This window comes from Haliotis rubra, unplaced genomic scaffold (assembly GCF_003918875.1).
Source record: "Haliotis rubra isolate DU_JTF1 unplaced genomic scaffold, ASM391887v1 Scf47, whole genome shotgun sequence".
In the NCBI taxonomy this organism is placed as follows: domain Eukaryota; kingdom Metazoa; phylum Mollusca; class Gastropoda; order Lepetellida; family Haliotidae; genus Haliotis; species Haliotis rubra.
Window position 1 is genome coordinate 448,625 of NW_025767157.1, and position 14,957 is coordinate 463,581.

General features: G+C 41.7%; 1 protein-coding gene across 1 annotated transcript in view; it reads left to right on the forward strand.

The window, feature by feature from the left end:
* Nucleotides 1-14,957, forward strand: part of LOC124290561 (RNA-binding protein 28-like) — a 76,223-nt gene that overhangs the window by 21,958 nt on the left and 39,308 nt on the right. The window contains exons 19-21 of the mRNA XM_046727308.1: nucleotides 375-515; nucleotides 995-1,069; nucleotides 7,711-8,025. Coding sequence (XP_046583264.1) covers nucleotides 375-515; nucleotides 995-1,069; nucleotides 7,711-8,025 — 531 coding nt within the window. The remainder of the gene's footprint in view (nucleotides 1-374; nucleotides 516-994; nucleotides 1,070-7,710; nucleotides 8,026-14,957) is intronic.

A 14,957-nucleotide genomic window follows, 5' to 3' on the forward strand; every position in this document is an offset into this window, starting at 1 on the left:
CCATGGCAACAAGTTTGACTTTGACTGAAATTAGTGGTTGTGCTCTTTTCTGGAGCAGAACTCTAAAACCGTTCAGTGTTTCTTCACCAAACTTGGCACATACATAGATCTGGTGGTGTACTTGTGCCTTTTGGTAGTTTTGGAATTCTGAATAAAATATTTTTGGCGTTTCCATGGCAACAAGTTTGACTTAGACTGAAATTGGTAATAGTGCTCCCTTCTGGAGCAGAACTTTAAAAACCTTTCAATACTCCATTCCACTTTTCTATATATACACCTAAATATTTTACATAATCATAACTCGTAGACATAATCATGAAGAGTATTTTGCCATTGCGGGGGATATTGATGACTTTGTCTTCTTGTTTGTGTAGTGTCGGATCATGCGAGATGTCACCAGGGTGACCAACAAGAGCAAGGGCAAGTCTCGGGGATATGCATTTGTGGAATTCTCGGAACACAAACATGCTCTGGAAACCCTGAAGTCATTGAACAATGCTGTTCATGGTGGCAAGGTTAGACAGGACTCTCAATTATCATGTCTATTGTACCAGTGAAACCACTTTACAAACCTGTTTAAAATGGCTGCCTGTCCAAGAAAGTCAGGTAGACTAGCAATCAGTTAGGTCTTCTCTCCTGTCACTGCCTTTATTTGTGTTTACTCTTGTCATTCTGATGTTCAATTTAAAGACAACATTTATTATATATGTCTTATTTGCTATGTTAAGTTTTCATTCCAAAGTTGAAACTAACAAGTTAACTGGGAATCAGTCTGTAAGAGAACTAGGTGTGAACCAACACACAGCAAAAATATTCTGTCATTAACAAATGTATTCTAAAATTAAGTTCACAAATCAATTCAAGTTCAGTACGAAGGTATCAATTCAATACAAATTCAGAGGAAGTATAATAGAAGAGCAGTGTTTATAGAAATAATCAAATGTCCTCTCAACTTGTTGCCAGACATGATTATGTCCTGTTTGTGATGCTCCAGAGGCTGATCATCCACTTCTCCCTGGAGGACCAGAGGATGCTGCTGATCCGCCAGAAGAAGCTGGAGAAGATGAAGGTATGTTGGTTTCTTCATGTGGCTTCTTCCAGTAGCATACAGTAGAGTTAAACCCCAATGTTTTAAGGCGTAATTATTCCTTGTATCTGAATCTTCCTTGTGATTCATCACACCAGGTTTCAGCATTCTGGGTGCATGACTGGACCTTAACGATACTGCCAATAATACGCACGCACTCACTCACTCACTCACTCTTTGTGTCCTGTGGATTTCATTTCTGACAGTTGACTCTACAGACATGGTAGCTGTAGCCTGTAGCCTGTAGCTGATGTATTGCATATTTAGTTGGAAGAAAAACAAACAAATTTTTCCTTATCCTGACTCATGCTCTTTTGCTTGTCTCCTTCCTCTTGCGAACATAGTGGAACACTTGTATCTCCCTAATTGAAGTTCCCTTCAATGTAAAATCACTAATTAGTACACCACGAGTTATCTCCCTTCCACAAGAGCTGCGCGGGAACGAGGGCGCCACCTCTACCCATGTGCCTCACTCTCTCCTTCTTCGCCCAGTGAGCTGGACGTGAGAGCGCCTGTGTCTCCCGACACACTATATCCTTTGATTATATTTAGTTAGTTACCTCGTATATAGACATCTATAGAGGTTTAGCTAGTATCTTCAACAATTATATATTGATATTTAGTGGAGTGTTTCTACTGTTTATTCACGGGGACGCCGTGTTGTTTCAGTGGATTACGTTGATAAAATTCTGTACTGTTGCACATTACGTTTTTATTCTGCTGCTGATCGCATTTAATATGCCCTAGCTGTACTGCGCCATGTTTCATGTTATTCACATTGCAGTTGCGGTACTAATTTATCAATTCTGCCTTTAATAAATATTACTTTGCGTTTGAGGCAGCGCGAGCAGATAGGTCGGCGTATGCAGAGTCTAGCCATGACTGATACACCTGAACCCTAAGCCAGTCTACTGCTGTTGGTCGACCCCCTCCGTCTGGTGTTCCGCTAGAGTGGTGGAGAAGCGTGGGGCGTAGTCCGCCGCCTCAAGAAGCGTCCTGCTTCCCCAGACATCCCATCATTAAGCAGCCCGAAGACTAGAGGGTGTCTACTGCATCTCAACTTAGCGACCTCTGAGGGGAATCAGCGAAGTCTACTTGAACTTTCTCCGCCGAGATTGTTCCCGTCGCCAGATTTGGGCCTGTATGATGATCAGCCGATCATCATACCTGATATTACATCAAAAGAATGACCGATGTCGACAACAGTGATGTCAGCGCGAGATCAACATGCAGCCTGATGTACAAGCGCTGATATTCTATGATCTTCCTGAGGGTCCCGTCGCTACCAACACTCCAGCGCAGACTTAGCACCCCAGGGCGGCGTCGACCTCTGAGGGGAAATCAGCGAAGTCTACTAGGACTTTCTCAAGCGAGATTGTTCCAGCAGCTGAACTGGGCCTCTACGATGATCAGCGATCATCATCCCCGGCGTCGTGCCACAAGAAGCTGCCGGAGACAGCTACAGTGACAACAGCAGAGATCGCCATGCAGGCGAGGTCTCTACACTGGCGTCAGGCGGCGTCCTGAGGGAACCCGCCGCTAACATCGCAGAGAGGGCACCGACTACCCGTCGCAGACCATCCCAGATGAACTGTTGCGGCAAATCATGATCATGATGGAGGGCCACTACAGACTGGTGAAGCAGCCAGCCCAAGGCCTGAGCCTTCACGCGAAGGTTCCAACGCAGGCGACACCCCAGAGGCACCCCCATCAGCGTAGCAACCACGGCGAAGCCACCTTCGAAGGAAGTCGCAGACCACCTCGAAGGACCCAGATGTACAGCCGAAGGCCTTCAGCGGCGGGATAGATCATCACCTTCCTTGGCTTCATCCTTAGATCGCGGACTCAGACCATCAGACCTCACGGAAGCCTTCGAAGGTCAAATCGCCGTCCCCAGGACGGACGCCAGAGGAAGCCGCAGCGAAGGACACCTGACTACACAAGAGCTTGAAGCTATCAACATTCTCCTCACAGGTCTCCGAGAAGGTCAACCGATAGGCGCCAGATCACCAACACGATCTCCGCGCCCGTTCACCGTGCCGATCTCCTCGTACATCACCCACGTCGATCGTCTCACAGGTCACCACACAAGTCTGCACACAAGTCTACAGTCAGGTCTCACCGGCGTCACCCGACATAGAGATAGAAATACACAGTCCACCATCAGAAGAGCATCAACCTCTCATCAGCGATGCTGGGATAGAAAATGATGGAGGCATCATTTTCTCAGGCGGCTGAGATCACGATATTGGATGGTAAACAACCTAGATCTCTCTTCACCTTCCAAGAGTGGCAACTTTCGGCGCAGACATACCTGATAAAGGAAGGCGAGGCAGGCGCCTTACCTCCGATCGACTTCGATTGCTCGCGGTGCCACAGTATGTGGACACAGCCTACCATAAAGCCATAACAGTTCAAGCGCCAGAGGCATTATGTTCTTGGCCTTAATAGATCTAGAGCGATCAATGAGATTCTTATGACCAGATTTCGTGACCACGACTTCTGAAGATGATAGGATGATCTACTCGGCTCTACTTATGCAGAACCAGCAAGAACCACACCTGTATGAAGCTAGCGCTCATATATTGATCGGATTCTAGACGCTTCGGCTAAGGAAGTCCCAGGCCACCTCTGCGAAGGAGCTAGAGCCTCACCAGTTACAAGGGGCGTCGAGGAGTGGCGCTTCTGACCCACATATTGCTGAGTCGCGGGCGTAAAACAAAACACTCACTCACTCCTCCTGTTGAACACAGAGGTGGATTACATGAAGCAAGCGCTCATATATTATATATATATACTGATCGGGGCTCTGACTCGATACCTTCCTTGAAGGTCATGAAGGCTAAGTGGCTCAAGTCTACCTCACACAGAAAATCTAGAATGGATGCCGAGAGCTTCGCTGAAGTCTCCGGCGTCCACCGAGAAATCTCCTCAAGGAATCTCCATATATTAGCCACTTTCGTCATATATAGCTACTTCGTCAGTCCGTTCAAGACATCGCATAAGTTGTCTATCAACTGTATGCCATATGCCGTCCTATAAGCCTACTGGCGAACAATTGCACAGGCTATTTACAACACAGAGCGTCGCTATATTAATTAGTCAGCGGCGTTTCATAGATCTTCACAGAAATCAACCTTTCGTGTATAGATTGCTAGAATATGCAATCCCGGACTACGATCACGATTATCTACATGCGTGACCATTCGCATGAATCTGCAGACAATTCAATATCGAAATTGAACAGCAGCCTTGTTACAGTGAGTATAACTCATAATCGTCCAAAGTTTCTGAGAAGAAATATGTACAACAAGTTCAGCTTTAATTCTACAATTATGGCGATACATTCATGTATACAGCTGACAACTTGCAAGTTTATTGTACCTTTATATAAGGAAGTGGATTATATTCAAAACTGAAGTTACTTTTCCGACAGCCAGGAAAATAACCTACCCAGCATTAATATTACAGAAGCTGAGGGTATTTGGCGCGGAGGTTTAAGCGTTTACCTTTTAACCTCGCGAAACACGTGGTCACTCGGGTAACCCGGGAAGCTACAGTGAAGACCGGCGATTATGCTAATATCAGCGGCAGCAAGATTTTATACAAAGTTTTTCCTGCTACACCCGGTGACATCACTGGCGGGTATTCTACAGAATCAAAATGCCTTGTTCTGATTGGACGGCGTTGGACAATCGACTCACGCGAGGTCGATCTTAGTTCACAGTTCAAGACTTACGTTACAAGTGACAACTATATATCAGTGAGCGAGCAAGCCTCCTTACAGTCCAGTTAATCTGAACCTTCATGATTGGGCTGCTTTCTTCAGGTTAGAGACCTCCCTGTCAAGTTAGGGCGAGGGGCGGCAGTCAGGCAATTTTACATAAAGTTCAGCGAGGACAGACACACCTGGTTGTGCACCTACATCGTCAAGGACTTACAGCGAATAACCTAGACGGCGGGATACAAGTGGATCTAAATCCACAGCGTCTCAGACTACAGCTGAATTTCATAATCAAGCTACTAACACAACTAGATGGTTAGTAAACCTACTTAAACTTTCTGATTGGAGAATTAAAGCGGAAGTTTCACCCTCCAACTTCGGGGATCTGAATATAGTGCTCCAACACCTCACAAGTGAGGTTTATGAACACGCCTGGATGACATACTTGGACTTCATGATACGATGATTCTATCACGATGGCCAGCAAGAGCACTGTAAATTTATCTCCACCGAACCAAACAGAAGGAATAATGCAACAGATTATTTCCTCTATCATCAACTTCGCAGGAATGAAATCTCTCGCGTACTATATCTCCGTTTGGATCAGAACTGTCATACTACGTGCATACAAGGCGGATGGACCCAATCCGACCCTCCATGAGCTTTTAATACTCATGATATTAGAAGCTAACTTCTACAATTGATCTACACAATGTTATTTGAAATAATGGAGGGTTTATTTTCTGGAGATCCGATATGGTGGTTGCCAACCATTATCTGAGAGATATCATCACCGAGGGCGTCTCAGGTATCCACCAATTGATCCCATGGTCCTCGCACAACAGTTGACAGTTCCTCGGAGAAGATAAGTCAATCTTACAGATTTCTACTTATCTTATAACAGTACTAAATAGCTACATGCTATATATAATTTGCTTAAGTTCTTTTAATCATCACAGTACTATGATTATTACATCATACAATATGTAAGTTAACAACTCTACAGAGTTGGTTATTATATATTTACCTTAACTTAATTATATCTTAAGCATAGTACTATACTCAGATTGTAAAAATATATATAAGCTAACAAACTCTACAGAGTTTGGGCTATTATATAGGTAGCTTAAAGCTTATTCATATCTTAAGCTCAGTACTATGTTTATATCATATAAGTATATTAGCTAACAAACTCTAAAGAGTTTTTGCTATTTGGCTTAAGTCTCATCATATCTTAAGCAATATGGTTACATTATAACATGTATTAGCTAACAAACTCTCACGGGTTTTTGCTATTATATATGTAACTTAAGCTTATTCATATCTTAAGCAGTACTATGTTTATATCATATAGGTATATTAGCTATCAAAACTCTAAAAGAGTTTTTGCTGTATTATATATTTGGCTTAAGTTTCATCATAATTTAAGCTTTATGGTTACATTATAACTTGTATTAGCTAACAAACTCACGGAGGTTTTTGCTATTATATATGTAGCTTAAGTTTTCCTTCAAATCTTAAGCTCAATACTATGTTTATATCATATAAGTATATTAGCTAACAAACTCTACGGAGTTTTGCTATTATATATGTAGCTTAAGGTTTCCTTCAAAGCTCAATGCTATGTTTATATCATATAAGTATATTAGCTAACAAACTCGACTGAGTTTTTGCTATTATATATGTAGCTTAAGGTTTCCTTCATAAACTCAATACTAGGTTTATATCATATAAGTATTTTAGCTAACAAACTCTAAAGGGTTTTTTGCTATTATATATATAGCTTAAGTTTAATTATATCTTAAGCTCAGTACTATGGTTATAACATAAAAGTATATTAGTTAATAAACTCTAAGGAGTTTTTTTTTGCTATATACATTTAGCTTAAGTCTAATCTTACCTTAAGCTTAGTACTATGGTTACATTATTAATATATAAGCTAATAAATTCTACAGAGTTTTGGCTATTATATATGTAGCTTAAGTTAATTATATCTTAAGCACAGTACTATACTCATATTGTAAAAATATATTAGCTAACAAACTCTACAGAGTTTTGCTATTATATAGGTAGCTAAAGCTTATTCATATCTTAAGCTCAGCACTATGTCTATATCATATAAGTACATGAACTAACAAACTCTAAAAGAGTTTTGCTATTATATAATTAGCTTAAGTTTAATCATATCTTAAGCTTAGTACTATGTTTATATTTTAAAGTAATTTAGCTAACAAACTCTAAGGAGTTTATACTAGCATATTAACAAGCTTAAGTCTATTAGTCTTAAGCATTGTATTAATGTTATATATACTTTATCATAATAAGTACATTGTAATAACCTTTATATGGCAGCTGATAAGTTAGCAGCAGGAATTCATCAGTTCAGTGCCTTTATGAAGTTCCCATAGGGTTATTACAATCATCACAGTTCAAATCACTAATTATTAAAATCCAAAGTATTATATATTCCCACCTCAATCCAGTAGGATTCTACAAACAAAAGAGCATGAGTCAGGATAAGGACAAATATGTAATTTTTGAGTAAAATTGATATTTTATACTTATCCTGACTCATGAGGTCAGCCCTCCCATCCTCCCCAAATAACACTTTGGATTTCCTGTAAATTCAAATGTTGGGCTCAGTATATGAGGAGAGAGTGAGGCACATGGGTAGAGGTGGCGCCCTCGTTCCCGCGCTTGTGGAAGGGAGGTAACTCGTGGTGTACTAATTAGTGATTTTACATTGAAGGGAACTTCAATTAGGGAGATACAAGTGTTCCACTATGTTCACCGCAAGAGGAAGGAGACAAGCAAAAGAGCATGAGTCAGGATAAGTATAAAATATCAATTTTACTCAAAAAATTACATTTTTTCATATTCTCCTGTGTTTCGTTCCTAGGCTCGTAAAGCTGCTGTGATGAAGAAGGATACCTCAGAAGAAAAACCAAAAGTGGAGAGCAACGCCGAGAAGTCTGCGAAGTCTGTGTCAGTGAAACTGGGTCAGGTGAAGGCCAGCGCCAGGAGGAAGAGTGAGCAGGATCAGGTTGCTAGGAAACTGTGGACAGGGCCAAAAGGAATGCCAACTCATTCAGGGGCTAAAGTCAGGCACAAGCCCAGGCAGGGTCAGGGTCAAGGTCAAGGTCAGGGAAAGAAAGAGAAGAAGGATCACATCGTCAAAGGTCAGAAGAGGCCAGCATCAAATGCTTCTGAAAAGGTAATCATATTATTTCTAAACGTTGTTTAAAATCAATAAAGCACCATTAGGGTTAGTTTGGATCTCACTAAGCAGTGGCCCACAGGGGAAGCTCTGGTATTGTTGACCAAACATAGTGAAACAGACAAGGGAAGAAACCATAATACAGATGTGGGGCACTGGGGGCTCAGCAGTCTTAGGAATTGCTTTTATCAGTGCAGAGTTGCTTCCCTTGAGCATGCCAGAAACATGTTGTCATGGGTTCAAATCCAGGTTTTCCCTGATTGTTTCCAGGTTGTCAGTACCTGACCCATGCTCATGTGATGAACACCTAAAGCATGCATCTGTTCTTACAGCTATAAGCTGACACTGGGTCATATAATTAGAATACTGTCAACAGTTGGGTTAAACTCAACACCCTCACACACTCCATGGAGTTTGATATGATATACTTTCATCAGTCATACAAGAGTGAAGGAGGTCTCTTTCCTCGATGCTTCTCAACCTGATTACCATATTCAGTATAGTACAAAATCATGACCATTGCCTCTGAAGTGTTGAAGATTGCTAGTTTGTAAGTTATTGTAGAACCACTTTGAAAATCCAGGATCTAGCTGATCCAACGTAACTTTGATTTGTAAGATGCCTCTTAGATGGATCGGGACGGTGGGGTAGTCTAGTGGTTAAAGCGTTCGCTCATCACGTCGAAGGCCCGGGGGTTCGATTCCCCACATGGGTACAATTTGTGAAGCCCATTTCTGGTGTCCCCTGCCGTGATGTTGCTGGAATATTGCTAAAAGCGGCGTAAAACCGAACTCAGTCAGTCAGTCAGTCTTAAATGGATCAGGTGGCCAGGTGTGGCGACTTGGTTTATTGGGGGACATTGTGGCTGGATGCATGGGACTTGGGCCATGGCATTAACATTTGGCAGACAGAGATGTTTTTTATCTGGTTTCAGTGACAGTTATTTGTAGTGGTGTTCCGATTAATTGAAATAATCGAAGATTGATTGAAGTGACCAAACGACCAAGCAATTGATCACATTTTCTCATAATCAAACACATACAATTTTGGAACTGCTGTTTTAGTCTTTGAAACACTTGACGATGGAACATATCTTCGAAGTCAGGACCTGAAAACTTCTTTAATTCTTAGAAAACTCACTTCACTAACTGAAAAGTCATGACTGAATATGACTCCAGGAAGTTTATGTTCATGATATATTAGCCATCACTTTAAGAAGCGAGTTGCATCATGTTATACATATCTGCAATAACAACCTGGATAGGAAAATCTGAAAAATGACGCTAACCAATTTTTTTCAGTGATTGTTCGTTGGTAATGAAGCAATCATCAATTGTGAGATTTCAACCAATTCCAGCACTAGTTATTTGTTGACAATTGCTCAGGCAGACAAGGCTTATACTTCAGATTCTACTTACACATCAGACACAGGTCACACTTTAGATTGCTTATATTTTAGCCACAGGTCACTGCTCAGACACAACTGATAATTCAGCCAAAGATCATATTTCAAAAATAGGTCAGACTTCAGACAGAAGTCACACCTCAGACAGATCACATTACAGACAGAGGTCAAGCTTCACACACAGGTCACATTACAGACACAGGTCAAGCTTTAGACACAGGTCACATTACAGACACAGGTCAAGCTTCACACACAGGTCACATTACAGACACAGGTCAAGCTTCAGACAAAGGATCACATTACAGACTAGTCACACTTTAAATGGTGGGGTGCAGCCTAGTGGTTAAAGCGTGCGCTCGTCACGCCGAAGATCTGGGTTCGATCCCAACATGGGTACAATGTGTGAAACCCATTTCTGGTGTCCCCTGCCGTGATATTGCTAGGATATTGCTAAAAGCGGCGTAAAATTACACTCACTCACTCACTCACTTCAGACACAGGTCACACTTCAGAAAGGTCATATTGCAGACACAGGTCACACTTCAGACACAGGTCACATTCAGACACAGGTCACACTTCAGACACAGGTCACACTTCAGACACAGGTCACACTTCAGACACAGGTCACACTTCAGACACAGGTCACACTTCAGACAGGTCACACTTCAGACACAGGTCACACTTCAGACACAGGTCACACTTCAGACACAGGTCACAGTTCGGACACAGGTCACACTTCAGACACAGGTCACACTTCAGACACAGGTCACACTTCAGACACAGGTCACACTTCGGACACAGGTCACACTTCAGACAGGTCACACTTCAGACAGGTCACACTTCAGAAAGGTCATATTGCAGAGCACACTTCAGACACAGGTCACACTTCAGACACAGGTCACACTTCAGACACAGGTCACACTTCGGACACAGGTCACACTTCGGACATAGGTCACACTTGCAGACACAGACACAGGTCACACTTCAGACACAGGTCACACTTCAGACACAGACACAGGTCACACTTCAGACAAGGTCATGTGCAGACACAGGTCACACTTCAGACACAGGTCACACTTCAGACAGGTCACACTTCAGACACAGGTCACATTGCAGACACAGGTCACACTTCAGACACAGGTCACACTTCGGACACAGGTCACACTTCAGACACAGGTCACACTTCAGACACAGGTCACACTTCAGACACAGGTCACACTTCAGACAGGTCACAGGTCACACTTCAGACACAGGTCACATTGCAGACACAGGTCACACTTCAGACACAGGTCACACTTCAGACACAGGTCACACTTCAGAAAGGTCATATTGCAGACACAGGTCACACTTCAGACACAGGTCACACTTCAGACACAGGTCACACTTCAGACACAGGTCACACTTCAGACACAGGTCACACTTCAGACACAGGTCACACTTCAGAAAGGTCACATTGCAGACACAGGTCACACTTCAGACACAGGTCACACTTCAGACAGGTCACACTTCAGAAAGGTCATATTGCAGACACAGGTCACACTTCAGACACAGGTCACACTTCAGGACACAGGTCACACTTCAGACACAGGTCACAATTCAGACACAGGTCACACTTCAGACACAGGTCACATTGCAGACACAGGTCACATTGCAGACTCAGGTCACACATCAGACAGATCACATTGCAGAGCACACTTCAGACACTGATTATGTGTTTAATTCAATGCTACCTTGTTCCGGCAAGGTTTATTATGAGTTTTCTATTCACTGCTTATCATGAGCCATAGTTAGGGATCAACATAACTACTGCTGCCTTATCAGTTTCTCTTGAACAAAATAAGCAAAGCAGTATGAATAGATTGGCAGTAATTCCTATAAATAATCCAATTGGTTACGAGTTGTTATGTAATCTTTCACTGCATCTGTGTATTTTTGTGTATCTATGTGTTTAAAGTTGAACTTCATATTACTAGATGTATAGAGGCTTGTTTGGATTTTAGGTTAAAATAGGTAGCTCTCTGGTAACCTCTGCTTAGAGCCTGGTACAGGAGACTAAATGGATGTCATGGTTAATTGTGTATCATCCCACCTTGACGATGGGGAGATTGCTGACAATAGCTGTCACTGGTTTATCTGATCCAGATTTGATTATCTACAGGCTGCTGTGTTATGTACTACCTGAGAAGTAAAAAAAACACCTTATTGTTACATATGACTATAGGTTATATGTCCTGTCAGAGTAACTATCATCAAATAAAAAATAGATGATAATGTAATTCCATCAGCTTTGCAGGTCCTCATTTGATTTGATTAAAAGGTGCAACAGTCTTAAATGGAATGTCTGGGTTTGTCATATTGTTGAGGGTGTTTTGTTATATGTGCTCTTTTGTAATCATTTTGTTGAAATATTTTTTCTAATATATTTGTGATCATGTGTGTGCAAGTGCTTACCTGGCAGCCACACTCATCTAAATGTGGTCTTACCCGTGAAGGTCCGGGTTAGAATATTGATCTTCAGTAACTCATGCTTGTCTTAAGAGACGACTAACGGGATCAGGTGGTCAGGCTCGCTGACTTGGTTGACACATCATCGGTTCCCAATTGTGCAGATCGATACTCATGCGGTTGATCACTGGATTGTCTGGTCCAGATTTGATTATTTACAGACCGCCGCCATATAGCTCGAATATTGCTGAATGCGGAGTAAACTAAACTCACTCACTCACTCACTCACTAAATGTGGTCTATAAATTCCCTGATCAGTGGATCTGTAAGCATTCCAGTTAACATTCTCAACTCCATGGGGAGTATACGACCTATGCTGCCAACAGACTCAAAAGGGTGTTTACATCCATCTCACATATCAGACACCATTTTCCCTGCTGTGGGAACACAGGCACATGTATCCAAAGGGTGACTCTAGTATTTCAGGGGTATCTATGTATTCATGTTTCAACAATCCGTCCCTGTACAGTTGATGAGAGCATTGTTTTGAGTGGATATTGTGAATGTACTGTACACTAGGAAGAGTGACGAAGGCCTGTACACACTGTTGATCCATAGGCTGACTAACAGCCCAGTCTCTGGCAGGATACAATCTCAGCACCTGGTGCTTGCTGGTCTGGCGCCTTTGACCTCTCACCCACTCCGCTCTACACAAAATGTGTTGAATGAATACTACCTTGTAACTAGTTTTGAAGAGATAGCTTTTGGGGGTTTTCGATTCTGCAATAATTTGTCTTGCTGGAGCAGAATTGAAGTAGTGTTGAATCACATGAGCCTTGAAAACAGCAACATCTGTTGCTTGTTAGTTTGAATATTTTTAATAAACATGAATTCAATATCTCGTAACACACATCAACCTCATGTTGGACTGACATACTTTCAGAACTAAACAAGTCTTCCTGAGGTGGTTTAATGCTGCCAGAGACCTAAGTAGTGTCCACATTTAGCCTGTAGAACTTCTACCACACTTCTGAATTATTCATGCATGGTAGGTGATTGCAAACGATTGAGGTACAAAGTAACCAATATTTTGGACATGTATTTTTGGCACAAATATATACTTTTAACAGCAAAGGAATCCTGACATTTCAGGGAAACATACAACCACTTGTCTGTCAGAGATTGGTGAAAATCTAGGAGTAGTTGTTTTTACTATTATCTAACATAAGACATTTTATGTGTTTCATCTGTCCGTTAGCTTGGAAGATGTTTGAATTGTTAAATATTTATCAACTGATTTCAATAATTCACCTGCCTTCAGTATTCAACACAAGCATTGCAGAATACCTAGTCTGTCTCGCAGCCCCTGAACCAAATTATTTTCCCTCCTGCCTAGCCCTGCCTGCAATGCTAAAGCCCTAAATGAAGCAAGTCTAGATTTCCTTAGGTTCTGAATCTCTGGTCTCACGGGGGCTCCTTTTCAATTTATTTGGTTTATTTGTTACCATCAAAATTATATATATTCAGGAACTAAGCATTAGTCTACAGAATACACTATCATGTAATTAGTGACAATGACTATGGGAAATCTTGTATTAGCATGAAGATCACTGACCCATATACAGAACCCAATATATATGTGCATATTAGAGTGGTACATAACTTAGCACTTAATTTACAGGACTTTTTTCCAGTGTTAATAAAACTGTGCCTGTTTCATAACTTTGAAATATATATTTACATTGTTTTCTCACTGACCTCGCATCCGTCGAAGAGAGAAGCATTCTAAATTTATACATCCTCGGATTGTGACAGTACAGATTTGGGAGACAGAGGCGTCTTTTGTTCTTATAGGAAATACATATTTGAATAAAATGATATTCACCTTCAATCCTCAAATTACAAATGGGACATAAACATAAACTTAAATCTAACCTCAGCCATCTTCTTTCGTTGATTTTCAACCTTAATAACCCTGTTCTCAGTCTTAACATGTTGTGCTGTTTTCACTGTTAGAAGTAGAGGCGACTAACGAGATCAGGTGGTCAGGCTCGCTGACTTGGTTGACGCATGTCATCGGTTTCCAATTGCGCAGATTGATGCTCATGCTGTTGATCACTGGATTGTCTGGTCCAGACTCGATAATTACAGACCGCCGCCATATAGCTGGAATATTGCTGAGTGCGGCGTAAAACTAAACTCACTCACTCACTGTTAGGAGGATGAGATACATGTACATCTCAGCTTCAATTAGGCTTTTAAACTATCTATATATGTTGCATCTCAAGCTATGTAGTACAGTTCCAAGATAGATGATACATATCAATTGCAACTTGTTTAAACAGTTTTATCGCCAACACACTGTGGGATCTGTACAATTCCAGATCCTTGGGAGAACAATAAAATGCATACAACAGATGCATAGGTTTTGTATCCACAGTTATCATAGTACATAAGCATATCATAGGCTTTCTTTGGGATTCTATCACTGTGCATTTCAATAGTGAGTGAGTGAGTTTGGTTTTACATCGTTTTTAGCAATATTCCAGCAATATCACGGCGGGGGACACCAGAAATGGCTTCACACATCGTATCCATGTGGGGACTCTAACCCAGGTCTTAGGCGTGGCGTGACGAGCGAACGTTTAACCACTAGGCTACCAATAGGTTTAAGTCAGTGTTTTATACAGCTACAGGCTGCATTCATATATAAAGTATATCGGCCACATTCTCCATATACCACTACATTGGGTGAAATTCCGGTACAGGTGATACCTGCAAGAACAATGTCCCATGATGTCAGGTTAGCTTCAGGATTGCTGTAGCACCTTGTGTTATACAGGTGCTCTACCTTGTGTTATACAGGTGCTCTACCTTGTGTTATACAGGGTGCTCTACCTTGTGTTATACAGGGTGCTCTACCTTGTGTTATACAGGGTGCTCTACCTTGTGTTATACAGGCTGATCTACCTTGTGTTATACAGGTGCCTCTACCTCTACCTTGTGTTATACAGGTTATGCTCTACCTTGTGTTATACAGGGTGCTCTACCTTGTGTTATACAGGTGTTCTACCTTGTG